Source organism: Abramis brama (assembly GCF_963993115.1).
Source record: "Abramis brama genome assembly, chromosome: 19".
Classification (NCBI taxonomy): Eukaryota; Metazoa; Chordata; class Actinopteri; order Cypriniformes; family Leuciscidae; genus Abramis; species Abramis brama.
Genome location: NC_139981.1, coordinates 9,381,912 through 9,398,847, shown reverse-complemented (window position 1 = coordinate 9,398,847; position 16,936 = coordinate 9,381,912). Strand labels below are relative to the sequence as shown.

The 16,936-nt window shown below is 39.9% G+C and overlaps 1 protein-coding gene across 3 annotated transcripts; it reads left to right on the top strand.

Annotated features, from left to right (window-relative positions):
- The first annotated feature begins 1,328 nt into the window (after positions 1-1,328).
- On the top strand, positions 1,329-16,252 carry lingo2b (leucine rich repeat and Ig domain containing 2b). 3 transcript variants are annotated; one of them, XM_084092786.1, is made up of 2 exons: positions 1,329-1,461; positions 13,715-16,252. In XM_084092786.1, exon 2 carries the CDS (start codon positions 13,721-13,723, stop codon positions 15,542-15,544), a length of 1,824 nt encoding a protein of 607 aa, XP_083948912.1. In that variant the 5' UTR covers positions 1,329-1,461; positions 13,715-13,720; the 3' UTR covers positions 15,545-16,252. The 3 variants fall into 3 exon arrangements, with proteins under 3 accessions (XP_083948912.1, XP_083948914.1, XP_083948913.1); XM_084092788.1 differs by lacking the exon at positions 1,329-1,461 and adding an exon at positions 1,612-2,121; XM_084092787.1 differs by lacking the exon at positions 1,329-1,461 and adding an exon at positions 12,628-13,086.
- Positions 16,253-16,936: the final 684 nt, after the last annotated feature.

The window sequence follows — 16,936 nt, the reverse complement described above, 5'->3', positions numbered from 1 at the left end:
CAAGTCGGAAGCGAACATACTTTCAGACAAATAAAAGTAATAAAGTTCACACTTTTCCTCTCACCAAACAGAATACACTTGTCTTTGACTCTTACTATTACTGTAATGTAGTAAAAAGCCTGGCTTGCCCAATCTTCACAGTAATTGTCTCCGGGTGTATCCAGCTTTGCATGTGTGGGATTCCAGCTCCTGGAATGTGCAATCACAGTAAGCTTTCATCTCTTTGATATCAGATTCGCATGACAGAATCAGATGATAGAGCTCCACAATTACAGCTGCACCTTTGAAACCACATTTGGCATTCGACAGAGCACATGCTGCATACATTGACGCCCCAGATACCGTTGACTAACTCGTTACTATCAGATCATATACATCAAGGGTTCATCTGTATGGCCGACAACCCCTTCTCAGTCAATTATTTTCATGTTAGCGAGGCTTAAACCTGATGGGGAGTGGCTTAATCATAACACCCACTACATTGTGCACAATTACAGGCTGTAGCATCCTTTGTTTAGTATGTAGAATGAAGAGCCTGTCATACTCCCCAATGGCAGATTGTCATCTACACCATGTTAATAGGAATTAGACATGGCATTTTGTGTTACCTAAAGTACCATAAGGGAATCTGCCTTCACTTTGTCCACTCCGTAGGGTTTCGAATTGAAGCTCACTTTGCTGGACAAGGCGAGTGCTTTGTAATTTTAGAAAAGGCGGTGAGTTTAAGGCATTTGGCTGCAGCTATTTTAATCTGAAGGCTGGAGCATTAAGTCAGACGCACGATAGAGCGGTAGAAGGGCCTCCCCGAGGGCTAGCTGGTTACACGAGTAAAGCTCAAGAGGAGAAAGCGAGAATATGTGCATGCAAATCAGCACCAGTGCCTTTTCGGCTAGTTAGTTCTTTTCTTTTATGCGAAACTGAATCAAAAGTGCCATGCGGTTGTGTCGTAGGGCTTTACTAATGCCCCTGCTTCTTTCTATCTCTATCTCATGTCATTCACCCTACATTGCCTTCATGGGCGAATATCTCCATGACGACCCCATCCTCTGTCTCTCCATCTCCGGTCTCTTTCGCCCTCTCTCTCACTCTTTCTAGTGTGCGTCATGAAGATGAAAAGTGCCTAATCCCCTTGTGGAACTCAAGTCTAACAGACACACATACAGAATCCTTGCTTTTGGGAAGACGTCACACACAAGCGCGTCACTCTCTCTGACTGAGCGCGGCTTTACAGCGGGAAGCGGCGGATGGGAAAAGGAAGAAGAGAGAGAGAGAGAGAGAGAGAGGGAGGGAGGGTGGCGATAAACGCTTATTGTTCTTGAGGAGCCTGAACTGGAGGTGTGGCATCTGCCGGGCGTTGTCGTGGAGACAGAGTGCTGGCTGTTCCCTCTTCCCCTTAGCTGATCACTCAGACGCTGATCACAGGGACATTGATCCTTATGGCATCTAGAACAGCAGCCACAGGTAACCAGACGCACGCGTTGAACACGTAAGCCGTACCCATGTCGTGAGGTGTGTGTGTTTGTGATAGTTAAGACTATTTAAACTGCCAGTGCATGGAGGTAAAGGTAAAAGAAACCGATTAAAAGTGCGTGTTCGTTTGAGACACTCTGTGTGTGGCAGGTAGGAACGGATCAGAGGTGTGTGTGTGCATTGTGACTCATAAAGGGAAAGTGGTGATGTATTCTGCCAGGGGTTTCAGCAAGCGCTGGTGTGAATTTCCACAGCCCGCTCCTGCTGCGCTTTAGTAGAGAGGTGGGAAAAGAAAGAGAGACACAGGAGAGAGGGAGACATCACTGCGATATTTCATCAGCACGGTGCATGGAAGTGTGTCACTAGTTCACTTTGTCTGTGACGGTCAGGTGTCTTTAATGCGCACGGTCTTAGCGGAGCTCCTTCGGCAGACGGCAGCCACGGCGATTCTCTCTCCCATGGCTTTCAACGGTTCTTATCTCACGCGCTGATAGACTAGAAGGACTCTGGACAGTGATGAATGCTGTTCTTTGGTAAAGAGCAAAAAGTGTGGATTTCAGGGGGTGGAGAAGGACAGTTTTGGGGCTGTCAGACACAATAAAGAAAACCTGCCTTCGAGAGAGACACGCAGAGCTTTGACTGACTGAATAAGTAAGTAACTTGTCAGGGTGTGATTCACCCATTTGCATTTTCATTTTATCAAAGTGTGTCGTCACATGTGGCGAGAGCACTATTATTTGCTTTAAACCTTGTTAAGACAAAATATAAACTCAGCATATCTCCAGGATATGCAGTTGCGTTTTCACATCCATTAGGGGCCGAAGGAAGGAGGAAAAAAGGATTGAGGAAATGGACCTGGCAAGTTGATACAAGGCTATTTAGGTGTATTGCGAGGTGAGCTTCTGTTAGGAGAGATATAGAGGACATCGGATAATCTGATTCCTTTTTAAATGAACATTTGTGTATGTGACTTTTTGAACTTGGTGTCATCTATAAATGAGATGAGTGTGTAGGTGTGACTGAATGTCTGAGTGCATAATGGTTTTGAGAGTGTGAATGGATGTGTTTCGAGAGAAAGTTTGTAACACGGCTTTAACCTAAAGACTCAAGACTTCTTCATATATTTCATATCAGGAAGGCAAGTGTTATTAACCCTAAAATCATTATAAAGTGTTGCTGTCTACACCCTAACTAACACCTTCTTATGTTTAATCCTTTGTGTTCGACCTGATTAAATCACAGCATCGTGTGTATCACCTTCCAGAAAAACTACAATTCTTTACATTCAGAAATTCTTTTCCACCTCTATATATAATTAGGCACTAAGGGAATGCTCTGTAATGTGGCATTTTCATACCATGTAATTATTATGTAACAAACATAGCACAAATTTCACAGTGTTTAATAGGTTTAATCTCTGCTTTACTCTCATTGTAAGATGCACCAACAGGTCTGTATTGACAATATATGCATACTGTTTTTTTTGCTGACACCTTTTTCCTGCTTTTTTTCCAACTGAACCATAAAATAAAATTGTCTTTTTTTTTTTTTTTTTTGCACAGCAAAAAGGTTTACCCAGATTAGTCCTACCATATTTCAGGAAAGCCTCCAGACTACTTTCATATAATTTCACAAGTGCTGCAAGAACTGAATGGTATTTAAATGACTGCTCAGTGAATTAAATCAAGTTGTTTTAAATGTAAATGCAAACACTGAACGCATAACATTCTACTACTATTTCAAATGCTTTCAGAGGCATGCAGAAATGCATTGGCATTAACATTAATAATTTTTTCTTGTATACTTTTTGTACACCTTGTCTTACAACTGCCAAAGTGACTTATTGGAATGTGCATACAGTATATTCTATTGTTAAAAACGCTCTTCAGCAGGAATGAATCAGGAATAAAGACAGAGTGGCAATTTAAAAAGTGGTAACAAGAAAGTGCCTAAAAATATAGTGCTGTCTGAAGAAAAGAGTTTGATCCAGATTTACTTAGTAAATAATAAGTATATTTATTTTCCTTGCTCTTTCTTATTTTATTTATTTATTACAATGAATCGGACATATACTTTGGCATGTTTTACGTTACTATTTTTTTAATGTTTGCATGGGCTAATAGGGGGCGTGGTCTCCATTTACTGTTTTGTTTTATACGTCTTTCACCATTTTAACTGAATCTTAACTTCCCCGTAGTCTTGGCAGGTTCAGTCAGGACAAGATTGTGAATGTTGTTGTGAAATGGTTAAAATAAGTAAATAGCCATATACGGTAGAAACAAGCAGCTAACTAAGAGTAGTGATGTTTTTAGATGCAGAATGGTGGGCACTTCTCTCTGTAGTGAAAGATAGCTCAGCCTCAGGAATGTACTGTGATACTGAAGTAATTGAGAACTAGTGGCAAGTGATGTAAACCTTACTTCCCCAGGGGATTTGTAAATCACAAGTCTGTTTCTCCAGAGCCAAGCCTAATAAGTCTGACAGTTTAGCTGGCTTCATTATGGAATTTTGAGGGATGCCAACAGGGTTACAAATTAGACACCACTAGTGTTAACAATCTGCAGTGTATACTAGAGGCCATATGCAGGAGATGCCTAGAACAAGAAGAAGGGATCAGAGAAGTGTATGATTTTACCTGGAGCACTTTTAGTCATTTTTCCCCCCTCTAAGTTACAAAGTCTGTGATCTATCTCACTCCAAGATCAGTTCAGTACAAGCATAATGCAATTGCATGTCAGCAAGAGTTCATCACTTACAGTGTTCATAGACAATTAACAGTCAGCATAAAAAAAATATTGTAGGTTGTTAAATATCATTGGAAAAACTATGATTAAAAATGCAATTTTGAAAATGAAAAGAAAAACATGACTACATTTTCAAATATGGAAATAAAATAAGTGGTAAATGTTACTTTTGTTTATCCGATTTTTTAGCCATTTTTAATGTATTTAATTTTACATGCTCATACCCCCTGGTTTCCACTATTGGGGATTCTCTTGAACAGGGGAAAATGGCAAAACCTGGAATGTATTTGGATTGGAACAATTACAGAATTCTTGAAGCTGGAAGGGATTATATATTAAGCTAAAGGATTTATTTTATGTTGGGCTGATTTGAGTTTCTTCTAATATTACAGCACAGGGCCCTCTGACCTAAATATTAGCACTGCATATGATATGATGAACACTGTATGCCTTTTTTGCTATGACAATAGTTTTATGAAATATTCCAGAAGCCACCGCAGCTCACATACACTCTTAAAAATATAGGTGTCTAATGGGTGTTTTAGCACCAATGCCATATAAGAACCATTTCCCCAAAGAACCTTTCAGTCAACAGTTCTTAAAAGAACACTTTTTTCCCCCTTAGTGTGAAGAACATTCTAAAAATCTTCAGAACCCTTTTCCGCTATAAAGAACCTTTTGTGGAATGGAAAGGTTGCATGAATGTTAAAGGAACCATCGATGCCAATAAAGAACTTTTATGTTTAAGTGCTAAGCCAACTAATATTCACAATTAAAGTTTCTTTATACTGTCAGAAGTATGACATGAAGAAAAAAAAGTTCCTGCTCTAAATCCTGTCTGACTAAGCAAGTGTTTTTGCTTTTTAATTAGGCTTTCTTTCAAAGTGCCGATTGCTCTCCTTCAACTCCACCGGCCCTGATGGCCTCCAGGAGCTTCCTGAGCGTCCTCTAGAGAGGCCGTACACTAGCAGACTTTTTAAAAAAAAATTTTTTTTACTAAATGTATTCCCCCCGTTAATGCTATGAGTCATCTTTGAATAACTGGTCTTTGAATAGTTCCATTCTTCAATATTTCTAAAGGAAAGGATTTTTTGTTCATATTCAGGAGTGGCCAGTTCCATCGGATTTGTGCCTGAATGTACTGTAACAAGGGTCTCTGTGGTTCAACCTTACATCTGCATGCAGTTCACACCCTCAGTGCCACCAATTACTGGGGTAGTTCTCGCAGTTTTTGTTAATATATTTGTTTCTTTTGACTATTGTTTAGCGCAATGCTGAACGGGAGAATGAGGTCATATATTTGCTCCAGCTCACTTGTTAGCTTGATTGGGGACAAACAGTTCTCAAAGAGCTTAAGCCCGATAACTATCTCAGTAATCTGCATTATGTGCATTAATTACCATATATCAGGCAACAAGCTAAATATGCATGTGGATGGATGTGTGTTTGTGTCAGTCCGTGTGTGTATGTGAGATTTTGTGAGCTTTTGGCAGTTCCGTCAAATTGCTGTGAAACTTACACACGCATTGCCAAAGTAATTTCACTTAGTGTTTCACTTCACTTATTTTAAATTAAAATGCTTGACCATTGCCTACTATTAAGTATGCTATGATTATTTAGAAAAATGACTAGGGTGATGCAATGATATTTTAGGGGAAGATGTGTTAGTTTAATCCACTAGTCTGCAAATCAGATTATGTTTTTTTGTTGGTGGCAGTGGTTGTTGCAGTATCATTATCCACCTGAGTTCCAGGATTTCATGCCAGAGCTGGTCTGGACTCATAATGGTAATGCACTTTATGGAATCAGAAACAGACTGTTCTCAAGAGTACTGCTTTTTAGAGCAGCTGATTCAATTCCCTGGAAATGGCAAGCAAGGATAGACTCGCCACCAAGAGGAAAGTGTCCTGATGAGGGTGAACACCAAAATCCTCATTAAGAAAATGTTTTGTGGTTGCCATGACCCAAAGATATTATCAACTCCTGCAAATTAGAAGTACTTGCTAATGATTTTTTAAAATGCCACTTTAGTCCCTGAATTAGATTTAAATTGAAATTGCATATAGGATTCGAACATTGCATTAGAACGGAAGGAAGTAGAATAGTAAAGAACTGAAATACAAAGAAAATATACCCCCAATAAGTGTAATAAAAAAAATAAAAAAAAGTTTTGCATTGTTTGAAAGTTTAAAAAGTCCCCTTTATAAATATTTTCTTAAATTATATGTACTTATTATTATTACAAATTTTTGGACCATGGTGTAAAAAAACAAAACAACAACTTTGAATTTAACTGAATTGTAATTCAGTAAATTTCCTGTACTTCTAGTTCAAATTCCAATTCATCTTCCTGTGGGGTATGGCCAAATCAATTCAAATTCACAATTTTGAATAACCACTCTTTCTAAATGACCTCTTATTCTTCTCACCAACTCTTGAAATACAGAATTTTCTCTTTAGCTATTTTCCTTTCCCTTACATAATATTTGCTCCCTCTGAGGGCGTTTTGAGTTTCTCTATTCAAGATTTACATAAGAAAAGTATGTCAATACAAAACTTGGCTTGACAGCATTGTTTGAAATTTGTCCCCTCTAGAAATCTGTACTTAATTTATATATAATTATTTATTTATATTACCAATTTTGGTACCATGGTGGATTTTCTCTGAGAATTTATGAAATTCCACTTCAAATTCTAATTTAACTTCCTGTGGGGTGTGGCCAATCCAAATCAAATTCACAATTTGTACAACCCTGTTGCTTATACTTGCCTAACTCCTAAAGTTCTAAAAAATTGATTTGTGCTATGGATAAGAATAATACCGCTTACTGTGCGACTTGTTGTGGAGAGGTGAGCTGTAAATTAGTATGATTTATGATTTTTGTGAAAAATCCCATGAACAAATCCCACAAATTTGGGATCGGGAAAGGTACACGAGCCGGGACTCGAACTTAGGACATCCGAAGCGCAACTGAGCTACATGTCGGCACTACCCACGAGGCTATTGGCACCGGCAATTGTGGAAAAAAAGGAGGAAGCGAAAGAGGAGACTATGGATGCTGTCCTGGCTATGGAAAATAGGTGAACTTGGCATGCCAATTTTGAAAATGACTAGCCATTTTCATTGGCTAGTCAGTAGACTGTACAATCTGTAAACAGTAAATTGTACAATCTGTACCGGGCATTAGGGATGGGCTCTTTTGACTAGGGGCAGTAAGCAAACACCTAGAACACCCTGCTATAATGGCAGTGACTTTTGCATGCATGGGCAAGTACAACACATTTTCTGCATGAAATGTAAATTCTAGCTGTGTTTGAAAATAATTAATCAAGCTTCATTATTAAGTGATTAGATCACCTTTATTTTGAATTTTTATATAATTATAAAAGAAAATAAATGCAAAAGGAAATAACTCCGCAGCAGCTAAGTAAACTTTCATACATGATTAGCATTGATGTCTTGTGTGTGTGGGAGGGTGTGTGTTAATGGTGGTAAGGGTTAGAGTCTTGGTGGTGGATTTTGCCTGCAGGGTTAATTAGCATTGCAGAAGCAATGTCTGGAGGCAGTCGGCTCATCAAATCTCGCCTTTCTCCGTCTCTCGCATCCCTTTCTTTTGCGTGTGTGTGTGTGATTGTGTACATGCAGAAAATTGTGTATGCAGAGAAGAAATCAACAAGAAAGCATAAATGATGCTCCTACTACACAGTATGCCGGTGATGAGCGCACACACACACAGACAAATGCCAAAGGGAGGAGGAAACCTGTTGGCCAAATAAACGTGACTGCACACACATTAATGTTATTACCCAGGCACACAGGTGGAGAGATGAATCAGTATGCCTGATTTCTTTGCCTCGTCGTTTTTCCTCTCATGCGTTGCAACAGGTTCCTCTTTCCAAACTACCTCTTCTTACCCCTTTTTCACCAGCTCCTGTTCTTTTATCTTTGGATTATTTCTATTTTTCTATTGTTTCTTCAACTAGTATTTTCTCTTCCCTTACATATTATCTGTTCCCTCTGAAGGCATTTTGAGATTCTCTCAAGATTTACATTTTATTTTTATTTTCTGATAGTTTAGAGATTGCAAACTGTTAAGTAATTGCATGTGAAAATCTGACAATTTTTGTGCCAAAGATTCGTGTTGGTGGGAACAGGACTTTATGATTTGTATTATGCAAATGTATTTTTAAAAAGCATTTTTTTTATTTCTGTTTGATATTAATTTCAAGACTTCATGCTATATTTACTTTTAAGAATTTGTTGACCAGGGTTTTATGAATATCTTGAGAGCAGGCTGATCAATAGCCATTTGTTAATACAGGATATAATAATACAATCTATTCATTGTAATACTTGTTGTAATAATAGTTTAATCATTTAATTAGTTGTAATAATTGAATTAGTATGTGTGTGTGTGTGTATATATATATATATATATATATATATATATCGTGTTTGTGATTCATCACTCAACGCATCTCTGCTTAACCACTCTGACTCAAACTTCCTATATTCTGCCAAAAACTTTGATGTTTTTCTGAGACCTCAATGGCTTTATGAGTAGTGCATTTGCTTTAATTATGCTAATGTCCTGACCAGTAAATTGTGGTTAAGACAATGAGAGAGAGAGAGAGAGAGAGAGAGAGAGAGAGAGAGAATGAATATATATATGAAGACCTCTAATGCAAAAGCCTCCAAAAGCCACCTCTGTAAAAAATGAGATAATAATATTGAGTGATTGCTCTCCGCACATACTCACTAAATCCCAGCCTCAGCCCATTCAGAAATGCCAGTACTTGGGTAGAAACCTATACATAGGAGCCTGATAAAAATGTTAATATTAAACAAAATCTTTAGACGGACTTAGAGGCTTTTGCATCTGAAGTCTTCATATATACAAGGGGAAGTTAACACTTCTGCTAACTGACCATGTGGCCAGGGTCATTTATCTCAAAATTGCAAATATAGAGTAAATATTGAGCTATATGAATGAGCTTTGTGTATAAAGATTTGTGTGCTTGTAATTTAACCTTCTTAGCATCTTAAAAGTCCTGTCATTAGAAGAACAAATACTGACAGGCTTGACAAATGCCCCCTGAATTAAGGCATCAGCAGCTGAGCCCTGACACTCTACTGATTGTGTACTGAATGTCCATTAAACATAAACAAATAGCATCAGCCCTGCCAATGAGACAGCCTCAGACGCACACAAACACACGCGTAAACGTGCTCATTTATTCCAACGAATATAGTATTCCGTAGGGAAAGGGTCATCCAGCACAGAAACTCAAATGAGTGAAGCTGCGCACTCCAGCAAAATCATTTGGGTATTATTAAAGTATTCAGTGAATTCTCACCTGAGCTCTAGGGATGTGAAACATTCAGAGATAAGGACTTGATTGACAGCTCGGTTGCCATGGGTGCAGAGCTACACGGGGTTTCAGTCTTGTGCAATGTGAGAGACGTGTGAAGAAGCGAATGTGTAATAACGCAGAGATCAATAGCTGGAGTCAATAGAGCTCCACTGGGCTGGATCAGAGCATCATAGAGATACTACAGCACACTGCCTGAAAGCGACACGCAGGGAACAAACACAGCCCGTGGCACCCACATTTAGACACCTCTGTATGAAATGATCACCACATGTAGTTCAAGCTCGTGCTGTAGTGCTGAATTAAACATGAGATCCAAAGACCCTGAAGGATCAAGGTCAGCACGCACACATTCTCTACCGTGTATACATGCTGATATATCTAAATATGCATGCTTCCAATGCTTCACAAACTCTCCAACAAACTTAGCCTTTTTCCCTTCAGTCTCAAATAGCTCAGACACAGCCTATACGCACATTCACCCGGTGGGAGATGGGACACTGCGCTCTCAGTGGCTGTGGTGGTTTCACTCAATGAAAAATGGATGAGACTAAAATTAGATAAACTAAAATTAGACCAAGTTAATCTGCAGAATGTCCTCAAAGTAAGAGAAACCGCAGGCTTCACAATCTCTGTCTGTGAAAGAGAGACACCGATGTAGCAATGAGGAGAACGGCCGGATTGTTTTCCACAGCTCACCTGCAACGTTTGAGGAAACGCTCTGATCTTTGCTTTGATACGCTAGAAGCGGACACAGAAGGTTTTTGATACTCGCATGTGCTCACAAAAATGAAGGATTTTTACTAGTGTGATGTCTGTTTGTTGTCTGTATGGAGGGTAAGCATCTGTTAAATTGGACATTGTGGTATCTTTAATTCAAAAAAAGAAAAAATACATATGGTCAGTTTGACTATTTCTTTTATGTTCCAGTCCATTCAACACATTTCATCTGCATTGCATTGAGCAAGTTTACTTGCAAAAACAAACTTTTAACATTTATGCATCCCTGGAGGACCCTGGCAGACAACATATTCACTAGCTCAAAATATAATATTAGATCTGATAAATATTTACACTATGTTTTTCTTCTATGCATCATAAGAGTACTGTTAGATGTATAAACCTGAAGAGAAACATAATGGCTATACAAAAAAAGAACTGTGGTGAATATCATGATGTCCAGCCAGTTTTCAGAAAGCTGAAGGAAACAGTCATTTTATATATTTATTTTTTTATTGAGCATTATAATAATTCATTATTTTATTTATATAGGTTATTATTCAATTATTCCTTCTTTACTTTTCTTTATACACTCCAACCTTGCTTCAAGACTGCTTTCTGTTTTATTGAATGCATGGTTCATGCTCTTTTTTTGTATCTTGTGGTTTTAAAATTACAAGCAGATTCCAGGGTTCCCCCATCTTTAAAATCTCAATTTAAGCCCTGTGTGCAAATGATGTAAAGCTGTGCTGTCGTGTGTCTGTGTGTGGTAGAGAGCGCGACAGATTGTGGCTGTGAGATATTTTTATTTTTTTTGTAAAAGACTGAGAAGAGTACATTTGTTCAACCAAAAGCAGCTTCCCGCTGTGTGTAATGGCTTATCTCCATTCCCAAAAAGAGTTCTTTGTAATGATTTACAGATAAACTTTAGACTGATAAACGCCTTAGAAATGCACATCTAATCCAGACACCTTTAGCAAGAATTACATCAACGCTCCTGCTCTTCCCTGCTGCTGATACTGTCGTCAGATCTGCTGGGATGAATTGAATTATTAACTCATTAAAACTTAATAAACTTCTCCTGTCAGTGAGCTGCTCCCCATTACGAACCACAGGCTTAGCGCTGCCCCCTGATGTTCCACCCAGACGTGTCCTCTGTCTTCATTCTGACACTCACGCTGGCAGGAGAACGTTTGATGTGTTATGTCGCGACAAACCTGATGGAGTTGTGAATGAAACTGAGCGCCGCCAAGGTTGAGAAATGCTTCTCTTGTGCAAGCAAGGGCATTTGCAGTCACACGCCTTTTAAGGCAGCGTGAATGTGGCGGCAGATTTCATGGCATGCATTGATATTGATTTGAAAGGAAAGCCTGGCCTTGCTCGTACTAATCATACGAGTGCTCGAATGAGACGACCTGTGCTCGGTTTGAGTCAATTGGGCCAGTGCCCGAGAATTTGCACCTTGAACTCTGTCTTTGTGATTTTAACGAAATTCCTGTATGTATCTATAGCTTAAAAGCAAAAATTAAAATACAAAATTGTGATTTGTACAAACAAGTATACACAGAAAAATGCTGTAAAAACAGATTATATTTGACTTAGTGAAGCCACATGTCTAAATGATACATTAGAGAGAAATGGGCACCAGGTTTATATAGTGAATGCAGGTCAATCTGTAGCTATATCGGTTATGAGAGTGCTCCACGGTGGCTTGCCATTCACTGAAAATTGTCTGCCCCATTTTTATGTCCAAAATTATGACCATTTCTCTTCAGGGCCATTTTAGAGCAATAAAGGGAAACAGATTCCTTTATGACTTTACTATTAATAATTAATTGAGAGTGTGTGCACGTAACCTTCTCCCAAACAATGCTCTTTGATAGTTATATTTTCAAAGCAATTACTTCTCTCATGTCTCTTTCGTAATGAGAAACATCATCTTGTATTATGGAACAGTGTGCATCATGTCTGAGGGTACATTTAAAAGATTGAAAAAACAATCGAGAAGCATTTTGAAATATATAACCAGAGCGTCAGGAATGGTCAGAGGAGGTTGTAAGATCTTCGATGGACAACATTAATTTTTAATTACAATACTAATTGGTTACAGTTTAAATGCAGGTTTAAATGGAGCATTCTCGTGCAAGATAGATATAGCTCATAAAATATAAAAGCTCCCCTGCTGGTGATCCTTATGCTAGAGGTTTTAACTGTCTGTTTGATTTTCATATTGTTTGAAATAAGGGGTGTATTTCAACTCAATTCGTGTTGGTAAGGAAAGGCAGTCAATGGATTAGTATAAAAATGCCCAGGTTAAATTATATAAAAATATACAATTAAAATATATCCTTTTTTGTCTGCCTGTATCTGATTTGATATGGTCTTTGTCTTACGGTGCTATTCTCCTATCAACTGGCCAAATTATTTGGTGAATTTAACATATAAACAGATATATGTATCTGATTTAAATTACACATTTGTGATCAAAATCTAACAGACCTGTGGAATGCCTGCCTTTTGCTTTCCTCAATTATTGATTTCGATTGGCAAAGCAGGACTTGTACCAAGGGAGCATGGGGTTTCCATGGTTATGGCATGTTTGGAGATGTCTTTCTGAAAGCAGGTTGTGTGTGTGTGTGTGTGTGTGCGTGCGTGCGTTTGAGAGACAGAGAAAGAGGCGATCGATGCACCACAGGGCTCCTATCAGCTAGAATCAAGAGAGGTCTTGCACAGAAGAGGTGTTGGGAAATTGGGATGGAACAAAGAACCTGACGTGCATGTATGTGCATTATAAGGGTCATTCTACAAAATGTTGGCTTATTTGTGTCCCTCATACTGTATATATACTGCATGTACAAAAGTTACAATAAATAGCTGATGCCAACTTGTCACATATTTTTATAAACATGAACAAAAAATAGTTACTTGTAGTTTATTTATATTTTTCTATATTAGTAAATATGCATTTTTTTCTTCTTCATTTATGTATAATTAAAGGACTGTGTCACTAGGTCTGAGTTTTTCAACCAGGAATACAAAAAGTGTAAAAACAATCAGCTTTATCATGCAGAAATTTATCATAGTAGCCTATTTTACAAGTTGGGGGGGATGTCAAAATGTTTGAGAACCACTGCCAGCTGTTACCATCCTTTTTTAAAGCAATAAACTATTCCATAACTATTCCTTATCCCAACATATTCCAATAAATATGAAATTTAGCTTGAGATACCAAAATGTAATTTGCATCATAGAATGTCAAACAATTGACATTTCTTGTAGAATATCCCAATTCGTAGAATGAAATTCAGAGAATATATTTGTGGATGTTTAAATCACCTGTAGTGACTAATCATGCAGCCATATCTCTTATTGATATCATTTTTTCTATCTCTGTTTTCTCTCTGTAGGTGGCCATGCTGTTCTCTCCGTTCTCTTGTGCTCTGGGGCTCTCCCTCCTGCCACTCCTCCTGTTTCAGTGCCCCATCCACGCCTGCCCTGCACGCTGTGAGTGCTCTGTGCCCACGCGATCTGTGTCATGCCATCGCAGACGGCTAGTGCAGGTGCCTGAGGGCATCCCTATAGAAACAAGGGCACTTGACCTCAGTAAAAACCGGCTGCGCATTGTGACGCCACAGAACTTCTCCTCGCTGCTACTGCTAGAGGAGCTGGATCTCAGCAACAACCTGTTGTCATCTGTGGAACCGGGCAGCTTTCGCACTCAGCCGCGGCTACGCTCGCTTCGGCTGCGCAGCAACCAGCTGACCCTGCTGCCGCGCGGGGCGCTGGCTGGCCTCAGCGAGCTCACTCTGCTGGATGTCAGTCAAAACCGTCTTGTTATTCTGCTGGACTACGGCTTTGAAGACCAGCGGAGGCTGCGGGTACTAGAGCTGAGTGATAATGAGCTAGTGTTTATTGCCCCACGGGCGTTCAGTGGCCTGGCGTCCCTGCGCTCTCTGACGCTGCAGCACTGCAACCTGAGCACAGTGCCCACACATGCTCTCGCACATCTGCATGGCCTGAACACCCTGCGGTTGCGGGACTTGGGCATCGCAGAGCTTCAGGCACACGCCTTTAAGGGTCTGCCACGACTAAAACACCTGGAAGTGGACCGCTGGCCTTTGTTAGAGGGGTTTCCAACCTCCACTTTGCAGGGGCTGAATCTCAGCACACTGTCCATTACCCACACCAACTTGACGTCCGTGCCAGTTGTGACGCATCTGTTGTATCTAACACATCTCAACCTGTCTTACAGCCGTATACGGGTCTTGCCAGCAGGGTGGTTGCGGGGAATGGACCGACTGGAAGTTGTACGTGTGCGACAGGCTAACCTGCTCAGTGTGGAACCTCAAGCCTTTCAAGGAGCCTCCTCGCTGCGTATTCTTGACCTCTGTTACAACCGTCTCTCCACACTTGAGAGGAGCGTTTTCCCTGCTTCCGAAGCCCTGCAGAGTCTTCTGATTGGTCAGAACCCATTAGTGTGTGACTGTCGTCTACGCTGGCTCCTGGAGAAGAATCCACCTTTGCTGTACGGGGATGTTCAACCTGAATGCAGTGCTCCTACCCCCTTGGCTGGGAAGCCTCTTAGGGACCTGGTAGAACCTCAGATCTCTCGCTATGTTATCTGCACCAAACCCAGGGTCATCTCCATGGCAACTTACCCGTCACAGGCAGAAGAAGGGCAGAGAGCTTGGCTATATTGCAGTGCGGATGGGGCTCCACCTCCCTCTGTGTCATGGCTGACACCGCATAGGCGGCACATCACTACAAAGAGTACGGGAAGAGTGGTGGTCCACACCAATGGCTCACTAGAGTTCCGCATGGCAGAGCCTCAGGATAGCGGCATGTATGTGTGTGTGGCATCGAACCCAGCGGGCAATGCTACTCTGTCCGTAATGCACGCAGTTAAAAGCTCGGGAATCAGGGACAGAGCCCTTTATGCCAACCGAAGCTTTCTTTTTGACCCCGACTACAACAGCTCCTTGATTAATGGTACAGAGGAGTACACCATCAGAGTAGTGCTAGATATCACCACCATCCTAGTCTCCACAGCAATGGGCTGCCTCAGCTTCCTGGGCGTCGTTTTGTTCTGTTTCTTGTTGTTGTTTGCATGGAGCCGTGGCAAAGGGAAGCACAGAGGAAGTGTGGACATTCAATATGTCCCACGAAAGAGGAAAGGTGCAAACTCAGAACTTACAGAAACAAGCGGGCCCAGACGAGTCAACATGAAGATGATCTGAACTTTTTACATAGCCGAGGATTTCACGGATTGCATGGTTATGTGTGCGTGTCTGTTGGACTTTGTGAGTCTTTGGGTATATATGTGCTGCAAAGGATGTATTAAATCATGAAAGTTTACACGTGGTATCCCAATGAAAAGAAAGCAAAAGAAAAACACCAAACCATATAATTCGCGTCTTCTGCGATACTTTTTATGTGGAAAGCATTATTTGGACAGTGCAGACGTGATTAAGCTCAAGTTGTTGTATATATTTCATATTTGTGGGAAAGAATGGTATATTTCTATATATATGAATATATCTATTTACAGATACATTACAATTACCTTTCAAAACGCTGCAAAAACTCAAGTTGTCTTCCCCAATAAGCAAAGTATCTACTGGAAAAAGCCTCGGCAGTGCTGTGTTGTGAAGTGTTTGGTTTTGCTCAGAATTCCTGTTCTCCTGGGACATCCTCTTCTTAGCAGAACCTCCGGGGGAACCGGAGAGTTTTCTGCCATTTTGTTGTATGATGTTAAAATGCAAGAAGCCGCTCGACATGGTGGGTTCCAGGGGCTGTATTCGTGACTCCGTGGAAGTCTGTGGAACTGTGTGAAAATGTTCTTTTCTTTTCTTATGTTCTGTCAAATGCTGCTCAAATGTTTTTACATTCTAAATATCTTGTTATATTTTCCAAAGAAAATAAATATAAATCGTACAGCTTGATAAGTGTAACTGTCATTTCAGATCTTATTCTGTCTCAAGTGTTCCCTGTGGCACAAAACCTGCCAAACAGATATGAACCTACAGCTTGTTAGACTTATTGCTTTTGGTGCTTCTTGTGTTTATTCATTTTTTCATTAACTTCACCCCTTTTTGGTGAAAAGTCACCCAATTTTGCATGCAGGCTATTTTTGTTGCTAAATTTTCTAATCATCCAAATTATGGGATAGATTAACAGTGTGGTTGCTTAGCAACAGGCATATAAAATGTAAAATATTAAAGCTCAATGCTGTTGGTCAATTTGAGCTATGAACTCGAAATTTCACATTCATAACCAGCTTCTCATGAAGCATAAATTTAGTCTCTATAATGTTTGTGTTTTCTAAACATACAAAAAATTCTCATAAACCGCTTAATCATTGTTCTTGAAATCTGGCATGAATGCTCTTTAGAATGTGAACAATTCTTCAAGTAAACATATCTAATTATAGTTTGGTAGATGTGTTGGCAGTGACCTTTTTAGGGCTCTTAAAAGCATGAAATGGACTTATATTTGCCCCTGTCTGCTGGATTTGACGTCGTAGCTCTGGATAGTCACAAGTGAAGGGTTTGTGATTGTGTATGTATGTACTTGTGGTGAGATCAACCAATCAGTGTTGTTGTGATGTCATTTTCCTACTGCTCCACAGT

Bases quoted from the DNA above. Each gene is read 5' to 3' on its own strand.
- lingo2b (XM_084092786.1), top strand. From the start codon at position 13,721: ATGCTGTTCTCTCCGTTCTCTTGTGCTCTGGGGCTCTCCCTCCTGCCA.